Source organism: Acinonyx jubatus, chromosome B2 (genome assembly GCF_027475565.1).
Source record: "Acinonyx jubatus isolate Ajub_Pintada_27869175 chromosome B2, VMU_Ajub_asm_v1.0, whole genome shotgun sequence".
In the NCBI taxonomy this organism is placed as follows: domain Eukaryota; kingdom Metazoa; phylum Chordata; class Mammalia; order Carnivora; family Felidae; genus Acinonyx; species Acinonyx jubatus.
Genome location: NC_069385.1, coordinates 132,853,544 through 132,867,415, shown reverse-complemented (window position 1 = coordinate 132,867,415; position 13,872 = coordinate 132,853,544). Strand labels below are relative to the sequence as shown.

The window sequence follows — 13,872 nt, the reverse complement described above, 5'->3', positions numbered from 1 at the left end:
AAAGGCATTTCTTTCTTTCTCTTTCTTTTTCTTTCTTTCTTCTTTCTTTCTTTCTTTCTTTCTCTTTCTTTCTTTTCTTCCCTCCTTCCTTCCTTTCTTTCTTTCTTTCCTTTTCTTTTTTTTTTAAGATTTTATTTATTTATTTATTTATTTATTTATTTAGAAGAGGTGGGGTAGGGGCAGAGAGAGAGGGAGAGAGGGAATCCTAAGCAGGTTCCATGCCCAGCACAGAGCCCAATGTGGGACTCAGTGTCACAACTGGGAGATCATGACCTGAGCCACCCAGGCACCCCTGAAAAAGGCATTTATGAGTAGATACTTTTTCTTTACTAACTTCATCAGACCTCACATAATCAAGTGATGCACAAATTCAAGCGAGAAAAATTCACCTGAAAATTCTAGAACTTGGGTACAGAACAAAGCAATTCAAAAGACAGTGAGAGCTCCCTGGCTCGATTAGGAGACATGTATTCTAGTCACTCCTCCCCTATTAATAGCTCTGTGATTTGGGGTAAGTGCCTTCACCTCTCTGAGCTTTAATTTTCTCATCTAAAAGATGAAAGAGGTTGAATTAACTGACCTCAAAAGGTTCTTTCCTGCCCTGAACTTTGAAAACAATGTGTCAATTTCACGCTTGTAAACAGGAAGCTGCTTTGGCCTCTGGATTGAAAATGCCTCTTCAAAACTGCCAACAGAGAACTTCTCTCCTTTGAGTGAGTTGGAGAAGATCACCACAGAACACTGCATTCCACTGTGAAAACAAACCTGGAGGCCAAAGCGTAAGGTGGGCCTGAAGGAGGTGTCCCAGTGCAACAGGCAGAGTAGAGTGGTGGGCCAGGAAAGTTCTACTAGACCAAAAAACAAACAACAAAAAAAGGATAAGACTCTTCTGCTTTTCAGAGTTGACGTTGGTAGCTGGAAACTCACACATGTTCTCACCCAAGAGACTTCAGAAGGGGTCTCCAATGAATGTTCTAGTTTTTAAAAAGCAGAGTAGTTGCAGTGAGCTCTAAGAAAACAAATGTGCCAGGATGGGGTATAAATAACCCAATGAGTAAAATGCTTCATTCTAACTCAGCTTTTAGCTGCATGTATAGCAAATGGACAAAGGCTCGTAGGGGAGCAAAATGCACTGAAAATAAGAGCCTGCTCCCCCTGCACCTTGGCTCCAACTGCACATCACACACATTTGTTAATTTATTTATTTCCAGAATCACTCTTTTTTTTACTGGGGAGAGTCCTTTAGAAGTCAATGAAGTGACACTGAGTCAGAGGCAGCAGGGTTCTAGGAAAACACAACCAGCTCTAGGTGATGAGGGTGGTAACAGTCAGGAGAACCACGGGTTCAAGACCCCCTAGGTAGATATTAAGAATATCACAATACTAGAATTGATCCTTGCAAACAAATATTCGTTAGCATCTGGAATTTGCTTACAACCACGAATAGATCTGAGGTCCCGGAGGTGTCCCAGACACCCCTGGAGGAGCTCACAGTTTGGTTGGCCCCATCAGGTAGGGTTCTGGCAGGAAACGGTCACCTTCTCAGATGGGAATTTAAGGATGGGACTATTTACTGAAGAGTGGGCGAAGTTAAGGGAGGTTGCAAGGCGTGTGGAGGCATATCAGCTTTCAAGGGAATGAGCCATCTCAAAATGGCTGGGTGCAAGTTGAGAGGCAAGTGGAATGCACACAAGGTCTACTGACCTTGCAGCTTAACACGACTGGGATTCGCTAGGATTTTGTTTGTTCAGCACTTGCAGGTGGAGGGGCCTCTCTCTTGTGCCGAAATGAAACCATACTTCTCAACCTTTTCACCATGACCTCGAGAATGCTGAGCTCTGCCAGCCTGATTTCCTTCTCACCGCTGTGCTACCTGTAACCAACCTGCCAATGCTGAAGAGCTCTAGTTGGCTCCATGGAATGAGTAAGTATATATCTGTGTGGGCTTGGGGCTTCCCTCCAGTGTCTTCAGAGGCCACCCTTGGCCAGTTACTCCTTTGGCTCAGTAAATGTCCTGGTTTTCGGAAGCAAGACAATCACCACCCTAGGTACCCCAAGTCCCATTTCACCTTCAAGGTAACTAACATCCCGTTGAGGCTGATGGCCAGCCAGCCCAAGGTCACACAGTAGACTCAAGCCCAGCTTGGGGCCCTGCTTTTCGTACCTCATCGTTTTATGACTGGCCTAGGAATGGGTTATAATCTCTCCCAGGCAAAGCCGTTATCCATGCTGGCGGCCAGAGCTACTGTGTTCAGTGAAATTGCTTTAATCTTTATCTTCTCCTACATAGCTTCTGGAGTTTTCCCATGATTCACTCAACACATTTATCTTGAACTCAATCTTCTGTATATTTAGAATGATGGAAAATATGCAGGATAATTTAGGTTCCATTAGTCGGCTATGTGTACCTCTGTTATAGTACTTATCACATCCTGCTATAATTTTTTTGTTTAGATATCTGTCTCTGCCACTTGACTGTGAGTTCCTCCAGAGCCCGGGATATACCTTAGTCATCTTAGTGTTCCAGCTCGTCCGTAGAACTAAGCAGCTGAACACTTTAGTGTATTTAGTATATTTCTTGAGTTTTTACTGTGTGTCCAGCACTATGCTGAGCTCTAAGAATCCCCAAACACCACCTCTGAACCCAGGGAGAGAACAGTTGATTAAAGAGATTCATTTCTAATTGCTATGGAGTAAATCTTTTGTTTCTCCAAAATTTTTGTGTTGAAATCTTAACCTCAAAGTGATGGTATTAGGAGGTGAGACGTTGGAGAGGTGATTAGACCCTTAGGGTGGAGCGCTCATGAATGGGATTATTGCCCTTACATAGGAGTCCCCAGAGGGATCCCTCACCCCTCCTCACATGCGGAGTTGTAGGAAGATGACTGTCTATGAACCTGGCAGCTCTCATCAGACACTACATCTGCTGGTGCCTTGACCTTGCACTTCCCAGACTCCAGAACTGAAGGAAATACATTTTTGTTGTTTATAAGCTACTCAGTCTACGTTTTTTTTTGTTGTTGTTGTTATAGCATCCTGAATGGACTAAGACGCTAATAATCATCATGGAATTTGCAGAGATGCACAGGGTATTAAAGAAAACTAGAGGGGAATATTTAATATGGCCTGTTTTTTTTTTAAGTATGAAATTTATTGTCACATTGGTTTCCATACAACACCCAGTGCTCATCCCAACAGGTGCCCTCCTCAATGCCCATCACCCACCCACCCTTCCCTCCCACCCCCGATCAACCCTCAGTTTGTTCTTAGTTTTTAAGAGTTTCTTTGGCTCCCTCCCTCTCTAACCTTTCTTTCTTTCTTTTTTTTTTTTTTTTCCTTCCCTTCCCCCATGGTCTTCTGGTAAGTTTCTCAGGCTCCACATCAGAGTGAAAACATATGGTATCTGTCTTTCTCTGTATGACTTATTTCACTTAGCATCACACTCTCCAGTTCCATCCAGGTTGCTACAAAAGGCCATAATATGGCCTGTTTGAGGAGATGTTCAGGGAAGGATTCCTAGAGAAGGAAAGTGCCGAGCTGCATTTTTTAGAGGATGGTATCCAGTCAAAGGCACTGGCACACGACATAGCCAGGTGTGGCTGGAGGAACATCAAATGTAAAACCAAAATGAGGCTGGAGAGAATACCAAGTTGGGGATAAGACTAGAATCAGGAAAACCAGGTAGAAGACGGTTGTCGTGGTCCTGGAAAGAGATTGGAAAGACTTGAACCGGGGCAGTTAGAGACAGAATGGAAAGAAGAGGACCGACTTTTGCTTGATTTAGAGATGAAGTTGTCAGGATCTGGGGAAAGAGGGAGACAGAGGAGACCAGGAAGACTCCCAGACGGACCCTGGGGCCATCCCCCCAAGACAGAGGATAAAGACAGAAAGTCAGGTTTGGGGCAAGACGGTGAGTTCGTTTAAGATATCTTGAGTTTGAGGTGCATCTGACTCATTCAGGAAATATGCAACATGTACTCAAAGATCTATTTGAAGCTTTGTGAGGATGGGGAGAGGGCTGGGAGTACATATATAAAATTTGTGGTCATAAACTGGAAAGTAGTGGCAAACACTGTGATTTGTGGTGGGCGGTGTCACCAGGGTGGGTATGTAAGGAGATGGCCAGAGGGCTGGAGCAGGTCCCTGGGAAACACCAACACATAAGGAAGAGCAAAGATAGAGGAGCTCACACAAAAGACTGGGTAGAACAGTCAGAGCATGTTGGGGGCATGGGGAGGGCAGCCCTGGTCATGTGTGGCTTCCTAGGGCCAGCTTCCCTGACCTCAGACCACTCCAGGTCTTGTGCTATTATCCTCCACAGAAGTTACCAGAATTATAAATTAACACCCAATTGTATTATTCTTTAATGTCCACACCCCCTACTAGAATAAAGATTCCATGAGGCCAGGGATTGGATCTCTCAATATTTCTCTCTCCCTCTCTCCCTCTCTCTCTCTCTCTCTCTCTCTCTCTCTCTCTCTCTCTCTCTCTCTCTCTCTTTCCCTAAGGAATCCACAGGACTTGGCAATTAGCAGTTGCTCAGTAAGCATTTGTGACATCAAAGACTGGTGTTCCAAACTCCCAGAGGGTAGAGAGTTTCAAAGAATGTTCTTTTTAGTAGTCAAGTTATCTGTTCAATTCAAAGTATAAAATATGCTTATTGTATATTTTTAGTACTTCCTATAAAAAAAATGCATGTTTCTGTCAGTTTTTTATTAAATTAGGAAACAATTCTCTGTTGCTTCGCCTGGATATGATGTGAGGTCTCAAGATACTTGGAAAATGGAGAAAGGCAGGCTAACAGCAGATTTAGTATGTATTAGTTTATAATATTCTGTAGCTAAACAGTAACACTCATTATTCCCCAGAGCTCTACCTGTTCTCAGAGCAGGAGACAGATGGCCAAAGTGCTTCATGAAAATGTATCTGGTTATTCAACCACAGGTACAAACTGTGATGTGAACATGGTCACAGGTAGAATTTCATTTTCACAACATTTTTATAAGAAATATGCTGAATTAAAAAATTATATATTTTCTATACACAAATCCTCATATATCATCTTATCCATTCATTAAAAAGCTGACGGTTGGATTCCAATGTCAAACATTGAGCAACTTACAAATTTAAATAATCGTATCAATATTTATGAAAGGCTTCATCGATGGGCATTGAGGTTAATGCAGGAAAGAAAAAAAATCCTGGTGTTAAAAGGTACCCCCAGGTTTGTGTATGCATCCCAGACATTTGCATGTTTCTCTTCCTCTCTTTTCTCACTTTTTCCCCAAATCCTTACACATCTGCAGATTTTTGCTTGATATTTTTGTGTAAGGGGATAAAACCCCTAAATCCATAACGGCAGGTACCGTGAAAACACCCCAGGAGACATAGCACAATAGCTTATATGTGCGCCAAGTTTCAAAACGGACCTGTCCTTTCCTGAGAGAACTTTCCCATGGGAGAGATAGAGAAATAAGAGGGGTTAGCGGGGAGTGGAGAAACGTTTGCAAAGGAAGTCATAGGTTCTGCAGAGCAAACATTGTCGCTTTGTGGTCAGGCTCTCTGGTTAGAGTGCAGACTGTAGCTCTGTCTCTTGCTACTTTTCGAGCATCCTTTTAGCAGCCTGGCTTCCATTTCCTCATCTGAGAATGGAGTTCCTAATAGTGAGGTTCATCGTGGTACTTACTTCATAGTGGTGTTTAGAGTGTTAACCGAGCTAAGGTGTGAAGCACTCAGAACAAGGCCTGTCACGGTAAGTATTGGCAAAGCATTAGCTGCTTTTGTAATTTGCCATTATTTTATTCATTTAATGTTTTGAGGATGAGAGAAAGCATGAGCAGGTGAGGGGCAGAGAGAGAAGGGGACGGGGGATCTGCAGCAGGCTCTGTGCTGACAGCAGTGAGCTGGGCGGGGGGCTCGAACTCATGAACTGCGAGATCACGATCCGAGCCGAGGGTGGACGCTCAACCGACCGAGGCACCCAGGCGCCCCTGTCATTTGCAATTTTAACCCAGGCCATGGATGGAGTTGTGTCTATAGTTTTATGTCACCATTTTTGCCAGATCACCCTCTCCCTTGGCAACACTTACGAGGAAGACCCTCCATTGCTGGCTCGGGTTTGCGCTCCCCACCCTGGGCCACCATCTACCATGCTTCTTGATGTCTGGGGCCTGATGACTCTTAGGAGGTGGGTCTGTTTTTCTTTTGCAGCCCACGTGCAGCCTATGGTTCTTTCTCCCAGTACTCGCAAGCCCTGATTAAATCATGCAACAGCATCAACTCCAGACTTACATACTGGCACTGGGAGCCCTTCCCTTGGGGATTTGCTGAGAACCCTCTGAGTCAGTTGCCCGGGGAAACAAGCTGGTGACGTCACAAGGTATGACACTTCTGGCGCTCTCTCAGGGTCCTCCTGTTGAACCTGAGCAGGGCCCGGTTCTGCTGCCCGGCCGGAGCACATGCTCGTCCTCTCGAAGGCAATGCAGAGACCCTCACTGTCTCCCAGCAATGTCTAAACTCAGGTATGGTGGGGTCATGACTACATATCTCTTCCTCACGCTATGCTTCTTCCCTCTCAGGGCTCAGAAATACCCATGCAAATAAATATCTGGGGGAGCCCTGGCTAACCTTTGATTCTCTTGGGCTTAGAAATAAAACTTAAAAAAAAAAAAAAAAAAAAGCCTTGGAGCCGTTCCCCGGAGAGCAAAGTTTGTTGCAGGTTTCATAGGGCCCTGGAGACCTCGGGAACAAGATTACAACATCCTTTCCCATTCTCCTTACCTCCCTCTCCCTCGGTGGCATAAACATGCCCGTAATGTCTCCCTTCTGGTACATCGACCTGATCCTCATCTAGCAAGACGTATTGTCCCAGCTTTCTTGTTCTGTCCAAATGAAAAGGAAAGAAAAGAGAATGTGGCCAGGACAGTATTTATTAGTTTATTGGCGTGGCACAATAAGGTCATTTAACCCCCACCCCAGCCAAACAGTGCAAAGGGCAGTTCTGGCCTTCCTCCCTGCCTAAGTATTTATGCAAATCTGAGGATTACTTGTTATCTAAAGGAAAGTATCTCAAAGCCAGGAATAATCCTGTCTCCCAAGTTTATCAGGGAGGGAGCCTATGAGAGAAGCAAAATTCAGCCCTGTTGGAACTCTCAATCCCTGAGGGGTGTATTTTACAGCTCTCTGGCCTGCCCTGGGACTCCAACTGTGACCCACAGGAGGAGAAGGACGCCGAGGAGAGCTCCCTGAGACATTCACGGCTCCGTGGTCAGAGCTAGCCATGAGGAGAACTTGCACATGCATTTACCACTTCCTTGTTTGGAGCTGGTATCTTTTTCTCAATTACTACATCTCGCAGCAAGGAGGGGACCAGCGGAAATCCAAAATCTTTCTAAATGGTGGACAGTGGAAATACTTGACCTTCCTAAATCTGGTAAGTCGGTATGACCATACCAGGAAGCGATCTGTTTGTCTAGAGTATCAGTGTTTTTGCACCTATCACCTCTGAATTTTATCGGATGCCAGATCCCATTCTTTGCCTTCCTTCTTCGGTGTCTGGAAACTTTGGCTTTTTCCTTGACAATTTGCTCTGAGAGACCCAATTCAGAAGGTACCTGTAGCTACGTGTTGGACTAGTTGCCCAGCGCTCTTTCGAAAAGGATCCTGTCATGGAGCTCTTCTCAGAGAGCCCAAATGGAAAGACTAAATGAATGGCTTCACCAGGGGACTGACTACAAACACAGGCAGGATTTTGAACTTTGCTTGGGGAAATCTGTGAGGGAAGGCAGAGTGGCGGATGTTGTGTGGTAAGCATAATTTCCAATGGGGGGAACGATGCCATTTCCCAGCACAGACTAACAGATTTATCTAAGAAAAGCAAACACGTTTTGCCATGTTCAGATCCCACTTCAATTTTTTATAGGCTCAGGCTCCATCTTAAAGGATAAATCACCCAACCAAATGGCAAATACACATTTTCAACCATTTACAAACCAATCCAATGACTTGATTCCTTCTCGTCTCTCTAGCCCAGCTGACCACATTCTGATGAATGAAGCGAAAATGAATGGGAGAAAAATCGATTAAAAACAATGTGTTGGAAATATGTAAAAATATTTTCAGACTTAAAAGCTAAAAATAGCACATCCTTTGGGGATGCTAATGGATGTTTGAGATTTTTAACTAAAATGTAGGGTGTGGTGAAAACCTCTGATTTCAGAGAGCGGGCAAAAATATTCCAATCCTTTGGAATCACGATCCTAAGCAGAGGTTATGCGTGGTCAGAACGCGTTACGCTGTCAGGGGAGGAAATTCAGAAGGTTCGAAGCAAAGACGCCTGGATGTTCTGCTTCCCCCTCTCTGGCCATTTGCTGGCTTTTGATTTTGGCCTGGAAGACCCAAGCCCCCGTAGCTCCAGTGTCCCTGGAAATTATCAAGATGACTGCTTGTTTGAGTCATAGGATTTTATGAAATAGACACACAAATGGAAAACAACAAAGAAATGCTTTTGTGAAGCTAGAATAATTCAGTAAAAACTTCTGCTCTGTGCATCCATTGGCTTTATCTTAGAAATGGTCAACTAAAAGACAAGGGTGTCTGTAGTCGGGGTGGATAGTGGAATCTAACCCAAGTTCCAGTATGGAACCTCACACTAAGCATGGCTGAGAACAGACTTATCACCTACTCCCACAAACCAGCTCCCTGACTTCTTCGTTTTCACTCAGTTCCATGCCCCAGAGCTGTCATATTTCCAAGTATGGAAAAAAGCCACTTATCTTGTCAAAGACACTATCATTTCCTAGTATTAATCCCCTTTCCGCTTCCCTGACTAATCAGCCACCAAATCCTATCTTTTTCCTGTTGTTAGGCTCCTTCCTTCTTCCCCAATCTTAATATCCCTCTTATTACAGGCTCTTATTAATTTGTACCTGGGTGACGAGATTATCGCTTCATTGCCCTCTCATTAGCAATTCATCTATCTACCGCTCAGATTCCAGATTAATCTTCCCAAAGCACTGTTTTTGGTTTAGTTTTATTATAAACATCATGAGCCTGCTTGAGAAATGTGGTCTGCTACTGAAGAAACCACAGTGGCTCCCTCCTACCTGATGGAACCAATTGCAAATTCCTGACGTGTGAGCTCACCTGCCTACCCAGCCTTCAGGCCCCCCTCTCCCCAGAAAAGCTGGTCTCTCCTCCAGGAAAGCCTGTGTCTTTTCCAACATTGGTCCCTACGCTTCTTGCCGTCACTGTTCTGCCTGTATTTACACCGTCCTTGAATGAAAGGCCTACCTGCCCCTCCACCATTTTGCTGTTTTCATAGACCCCTGATATCCCATGTTTTCCTTAAAATCTCTGCTGACCAACTCCAGCCCACATTTGTTTTTTTATTTCTGAGGTTTTTTTTAAACTCTTTTTAATGTTTGTTTTATCTATTTTGAGTGTGTGTGTGTGTGTGTGTGAGCAGGAGAGGGGCAGAGATAGAGGGAGAGAGAGAGAATCCCAAGCAGGCCCCGTGCCATCGGTGCAGAGCGTGATGTGGGGCTTGAACTCACGAACCATGAGGTTATGACCTGAGCCTAACTGAAGAGTCAGAAGCTTAACTGACTGAACCACCCAGGCTCCCCTTTCCCTGAGTTTTTATGACATCTCTCAGCCCCTGCTTATTTAGGTATAGTATGATTTTCTTGTTTCCACCCACATGTGAGTCTTAACATTCCAATAAAATCATAAATCCTCTAAACCAGGAGCTTTGTCTCCTGACATTCTGGTTCTACACTGGATTTGCTACAATGGCTGGCATGGTGTAACCCCCGTATAAAAACCGAGCGACTTGGAATGTTGACCACACTTGACCTTCAGTGTTTTCTGCCTCCCTGTACAATATTATCTCTTCTGACATCTTCTGGCCTTTGAATTGAGCAGAGAGGGGCTCACCTGCAGCTGTTTCCTTTCCGGGCTCTGTTAGGTGTCACTGAAAGTGTGGCTTGATGCAGAGTTTCTCAGTTGGCGACGATGGGTTGACTGTGGTTGGCTGTGTGTCAGCGGGTCGATTTAAAGAATAGATTTCACATATGTTACCCAAGGTGAGATACTGGGCCTGAACATTGCTCTGCTTTTGAGGCCTCATGGGCTGATGAAGGGTTGCGTCTCTTAATGATTAATTGGTGTTAACTAAGGATTAATTAGTGACTAGCTGACGGCTGTGTTTATAAAGTCATAGAAGTCTCGTAACCTGCTCTAACACTCTTCAGTTTATTTTATGTAAGCCTGTGGAAGTCAGTGCCCCAGCCTGCTCTCCAGGAAAATTACACCCCCTCCCTTGAAACAGCCTCAATTTTTACTTGGCTGAGTGTCAGTTATGCCTCCTTTCAAGAGCACAATCCACTTTGGTGCGGGTCAACATTCTGAGCGTCCCATTTCCTCTTGAAGCATCCCAGGGCGTTCAAAGGGAAGAGACACAGGCTTGGTGGTGGGGGTGGGGGACTGGGGTGGGATGGGTGTCACTGAGAGTTGGGCACCGTGACCTATTCCTGCCTGGTGCTTAAGAAGAGTAAAGGAAGGAGAGGGCAGTTGGGAGGTTTTGCCTAATGAGGGAGTCCACCCTCCCCAGGGAAGGGGCAGCCGATTCTCTGTGGGGAGGGAGAGGCTGTGTAGCCTGGTGGTTATAAGCATGAGCTCTAGGGTCATGAGTCTCTGGGATGGTACCTCAGCCTCCCCACCTCCAGGCTCCGTGACACTGGGCTAGGTATTTTTTTGTGTTTTGAGTTCCCAAAGCTGCCAAATAGAAAGAAAAGTAGTACATCATCACAGAGTGACCATGAGGGATGCGTGGCCTGGCATGCCAGAAGCACTCAGAATGCTGTATGCGCTGGATGATGAAAAGAGAAGGTAGGAGGGTGGGGATGAGCTTCTAGTCATCCCGTCTCTGAATAGAGGTCGTGCGGAGGGAAAGGCGGTTTAGTGGGACATCGGTCCCCTCACAACACCATGGTTGGTGGGTCCCAGCTCCAGGCAAGGGTCGCCCACCTGCCTCACTGCTCCGGTATCTCCCTCTGTGGGTGACACACTCCAGCTTCCCAGCCAAAGGATGGCCACCGCGGAGCCCCCGCTAGAGCTGTGCAGGTGCAGCCCTTGGGACCTGGGGTCGTCCTGGGAGTAGACTTTGCAGGCTCAAGCAGGGAGCATATGATGAATGGGGAAACCCTTGAAGCTGGAGTGGAGACAAGGCAGTGCTATGGACATCCTCATGGTCCCCATGTTGGCTCTGGCTTCCAGCGCCTGGGACCTCCACAAATTTTGTGTCCCCGCCTCTGTAGTCCACGCCATTTCCATCCAGGGACTGTCTCTGACCTCAAGGAATATAAGCTAGGAGGTGGGGGACGGAGGGGACTTTTAGCTTCGATTTAGCTTGTTGACTTTGAACGGCTTGCTGGGTTTTCCTCTTTTTAAAAGTAAGGTTCCTTCTGAAGCCCTGTTGGAGGTGGTGCCACATAACTGGGATCTCCAGGGGAGATTCTGGGTGGGGCCCTCCCCACTTCACCAACCGAGACATGACCTTTCCCTCCATTTGTCATAAAGTTGCCCAAGCCTCAGGCAGCTCCGACCTCATTCTCTTCAAGCTGTCACCATGACAAGAGCAACCTCATCACAGAGGTCCTCAGGGACGGTAAAGCAGGGCCAGCGGAAGAGAGATCCTTGAGGAGCCTCCATGGGTCCAAACTCCAAAGCAGCTCCCGAACACTGGGAAGACAGGGACCCGTTTATGCTCCGGCCCCCACTTCGATACTCGGGGCCAACCTTGGATTTCCATCATCAGGTCAATATATCAATCTGTGGAGCTCTGATGTGCAACAGAGTCAGAAATACACGGAACTGTCCTTTCCCAAAAATGCTTAAGGCCCCCGTTGTTAGCTCTCAGGCGGCTGAAAGGCGGAGAAGCGATGGCAGGAACCTGTCACCACCAGCACCCAAAACAGAATAGCTGTAGCTTACTGAGCAGCCATGACATTTTGGTAGGTTCTTTACACACAGTATAGATAGAGGACAGGTGGCCTGGGTGTGAGTGCTGGCTCTGTCGTTCACGGGCTGTGTGATCTTGTGTGGGTTACCTAACTTCCCTGAGCCTCAGTGTCCTCATAGGTAGTGGATACTGTGGTGTGGCCCCCAGGATCCCCCCCATCTCCCTAGCATCGAGGTACTTGTTCCCCCGTTCCCGGGAAGAGTGTTGGCTGGTGATGACTCACAGCTAGGGTCCTGTCCTAGGACTGCCCTTCAGCCGAAGGGAGCTGCTTAGACAAGACTTAGGGCCCTCCCTAGAGTTGCTGCATCCAGTGACTGGCTGATTTGTGGTGCGAAGGCCGGGCTCTGGGACCACACCGAAGAGTCAGCTCGGATCCAGAGTTCCTTTGGGGACCAGACGATTTCATGCCAATGCATTGCTTTTCCTCTTTTCCTGCCGCTCAGACCTGCTGTCCCCCCTCTTCCCTCCCGCTCACAGTTGTTCCGGGGGGTACCCCTCAATGAACACTCTGCAGGCAGATCTAAGCATCTGATCCTTCCCCAGGGAACCTGACCTACATAACACAAAAGAGTAAATGTACAGGAAAGATGCCTCCTCCTGCTTCTCCTCTCTTCTTCGTCCTAATAAAGACACATTAGCACAGGGCCTGCCCTGGCCTGTACTGTATCTAATACAGGTTGTGGCACCTCCACTCTGTGAACGTTGGTGGCATGAATAAATGACCAGAGCATGGGCCTAACTGGGAAGAGTTGAACCCTGGTCTCTCGGGCCCCCCATCCCACCTGTAGGGCCGTCTCCCCACCCCCATCCTGCTGTTTCTCGAAGCCAGTTATCATCCGCACACAACACTGGCTGAGCGTTCTTAGAATTCTTCTTCCAATCCCCCGCCAGTGTTCTTGGTTTCTTCTCTCGGTTTCCTCCACTTGTTGCCAGCTTATATTCTCCATTTCTCCTGTGTTTTCTATCTCATTCTCTTATCTCAGTGTTTTACTGAAGCTAACTGCACCCGAATGAGGCTTGAAACAGTATATTGCATATTCTGCAGCTAGATTTTAGCAAAGGTTTCTTCTACCTGCCCCCAAACGCCACTACTCTCATCACTGCAATTATAGAAAATACTCACCACAGTTAGTCCCCATTTGCTGTTTTATTCTGGAATAGTCTCCCACTGTAAACCTTGCCTCATTTGGAAGGCAAGACCTAAGAAAGGTCCAGCCTGTTCAAGTCAGGCACAGAGCTGGGCTGGGCGTTGGATGACGACTCATCCAATGAGAGCTGTAATGCCTTGTTCAGAAAAACTTGTGGAATCTCCCTCTCTGGAGTTATTTCTTACATAGAAGAAATTCTCATTTCCTGAGACAGTTGAAGACAGTTCTGGCTTAAAGGCAAAGAAATGAACTTAATGACTTAGAAAGGCTAAGTTTCCATAATTTCAAGATTTTTGTGAATCTTGCGAAGACACATGAATATAAAAACGAAATTTCCTTTAGCTATGGTTTCTTAAATTGCCCTAGTTATAAAAAATGTAATTCAGCCTTCCCAGGTGGTAAATTTGTTAGCTAGCAACAACAAAAAAAAAGTGGAAGCCAGCTAACAAACTTAGACCAGCAACATTTCAGAATAAAAGGCACAAAGACCAATGAGACTTAGAGCAGACCTGGTTGAAAAGATAAATCACAGGGCAGTAGCTCTCAGGCAAATGCTGGCCAAGAAGATACCATTAGCTGTGCCTTCCTGGTGGCCAAATAGTTGAGAAATGTAAATGACAGTGGGGCGCCTGGGTCGCTCAGTCGGCTGAGTGTCGGACTTGGGCTCAGGTCGTGATCTCGTGGTACGTGAGTTCGAGCCCC

The 13,872-nt window shown here is 46.3% G+C and overlaps 1 protein-coding gene and 1 long non-coding RNA gene across 2 annotated transcripts in view; both read left to right on the top strand.

The window, feature by feature from the left end:
- Positions 1 to 436: 436 nt before the first annotated feature.
- On the top strand, positions 437 to 4,057 carry LOC106971983 (uncharacterized). The gene is made up of 4 exons (XR_001429776.3): positions 437 to 511; positions 645 to 784; positions 1,752 to 1,924; positions 2,455 to 4,057. It is a non-coding gene; the product is annotated as an uncharacterized LOC106971983 (long non-coding RNA).
- Positions 4,058 to 6,388: 2,331 nt separating this feature from the next.
- ADTRP (androgen dependent TFPI regulating protein) overlaps positions 6,389 to 13,872 on the top strand; it is a 65,586-nt gene continuing 58,102 nt past the window's right edge. The window contains exons 1-2 of the mRNA XM_015068932.3: positions 6,389 to 6,521; positions 7,179 to 7,432. Of these exons, the coding sequence (XP_014924418.2) occupies positions 7,280 to 7,432 (153 nt within the window). The 5' untranslated portion in view covers positions 6,389 to 6,521; positions 7,179 to 7,279. The remainder of the gene's footprint in view (positions 6,522 to 7,178; positions 7,433 to 13,872) is intronic.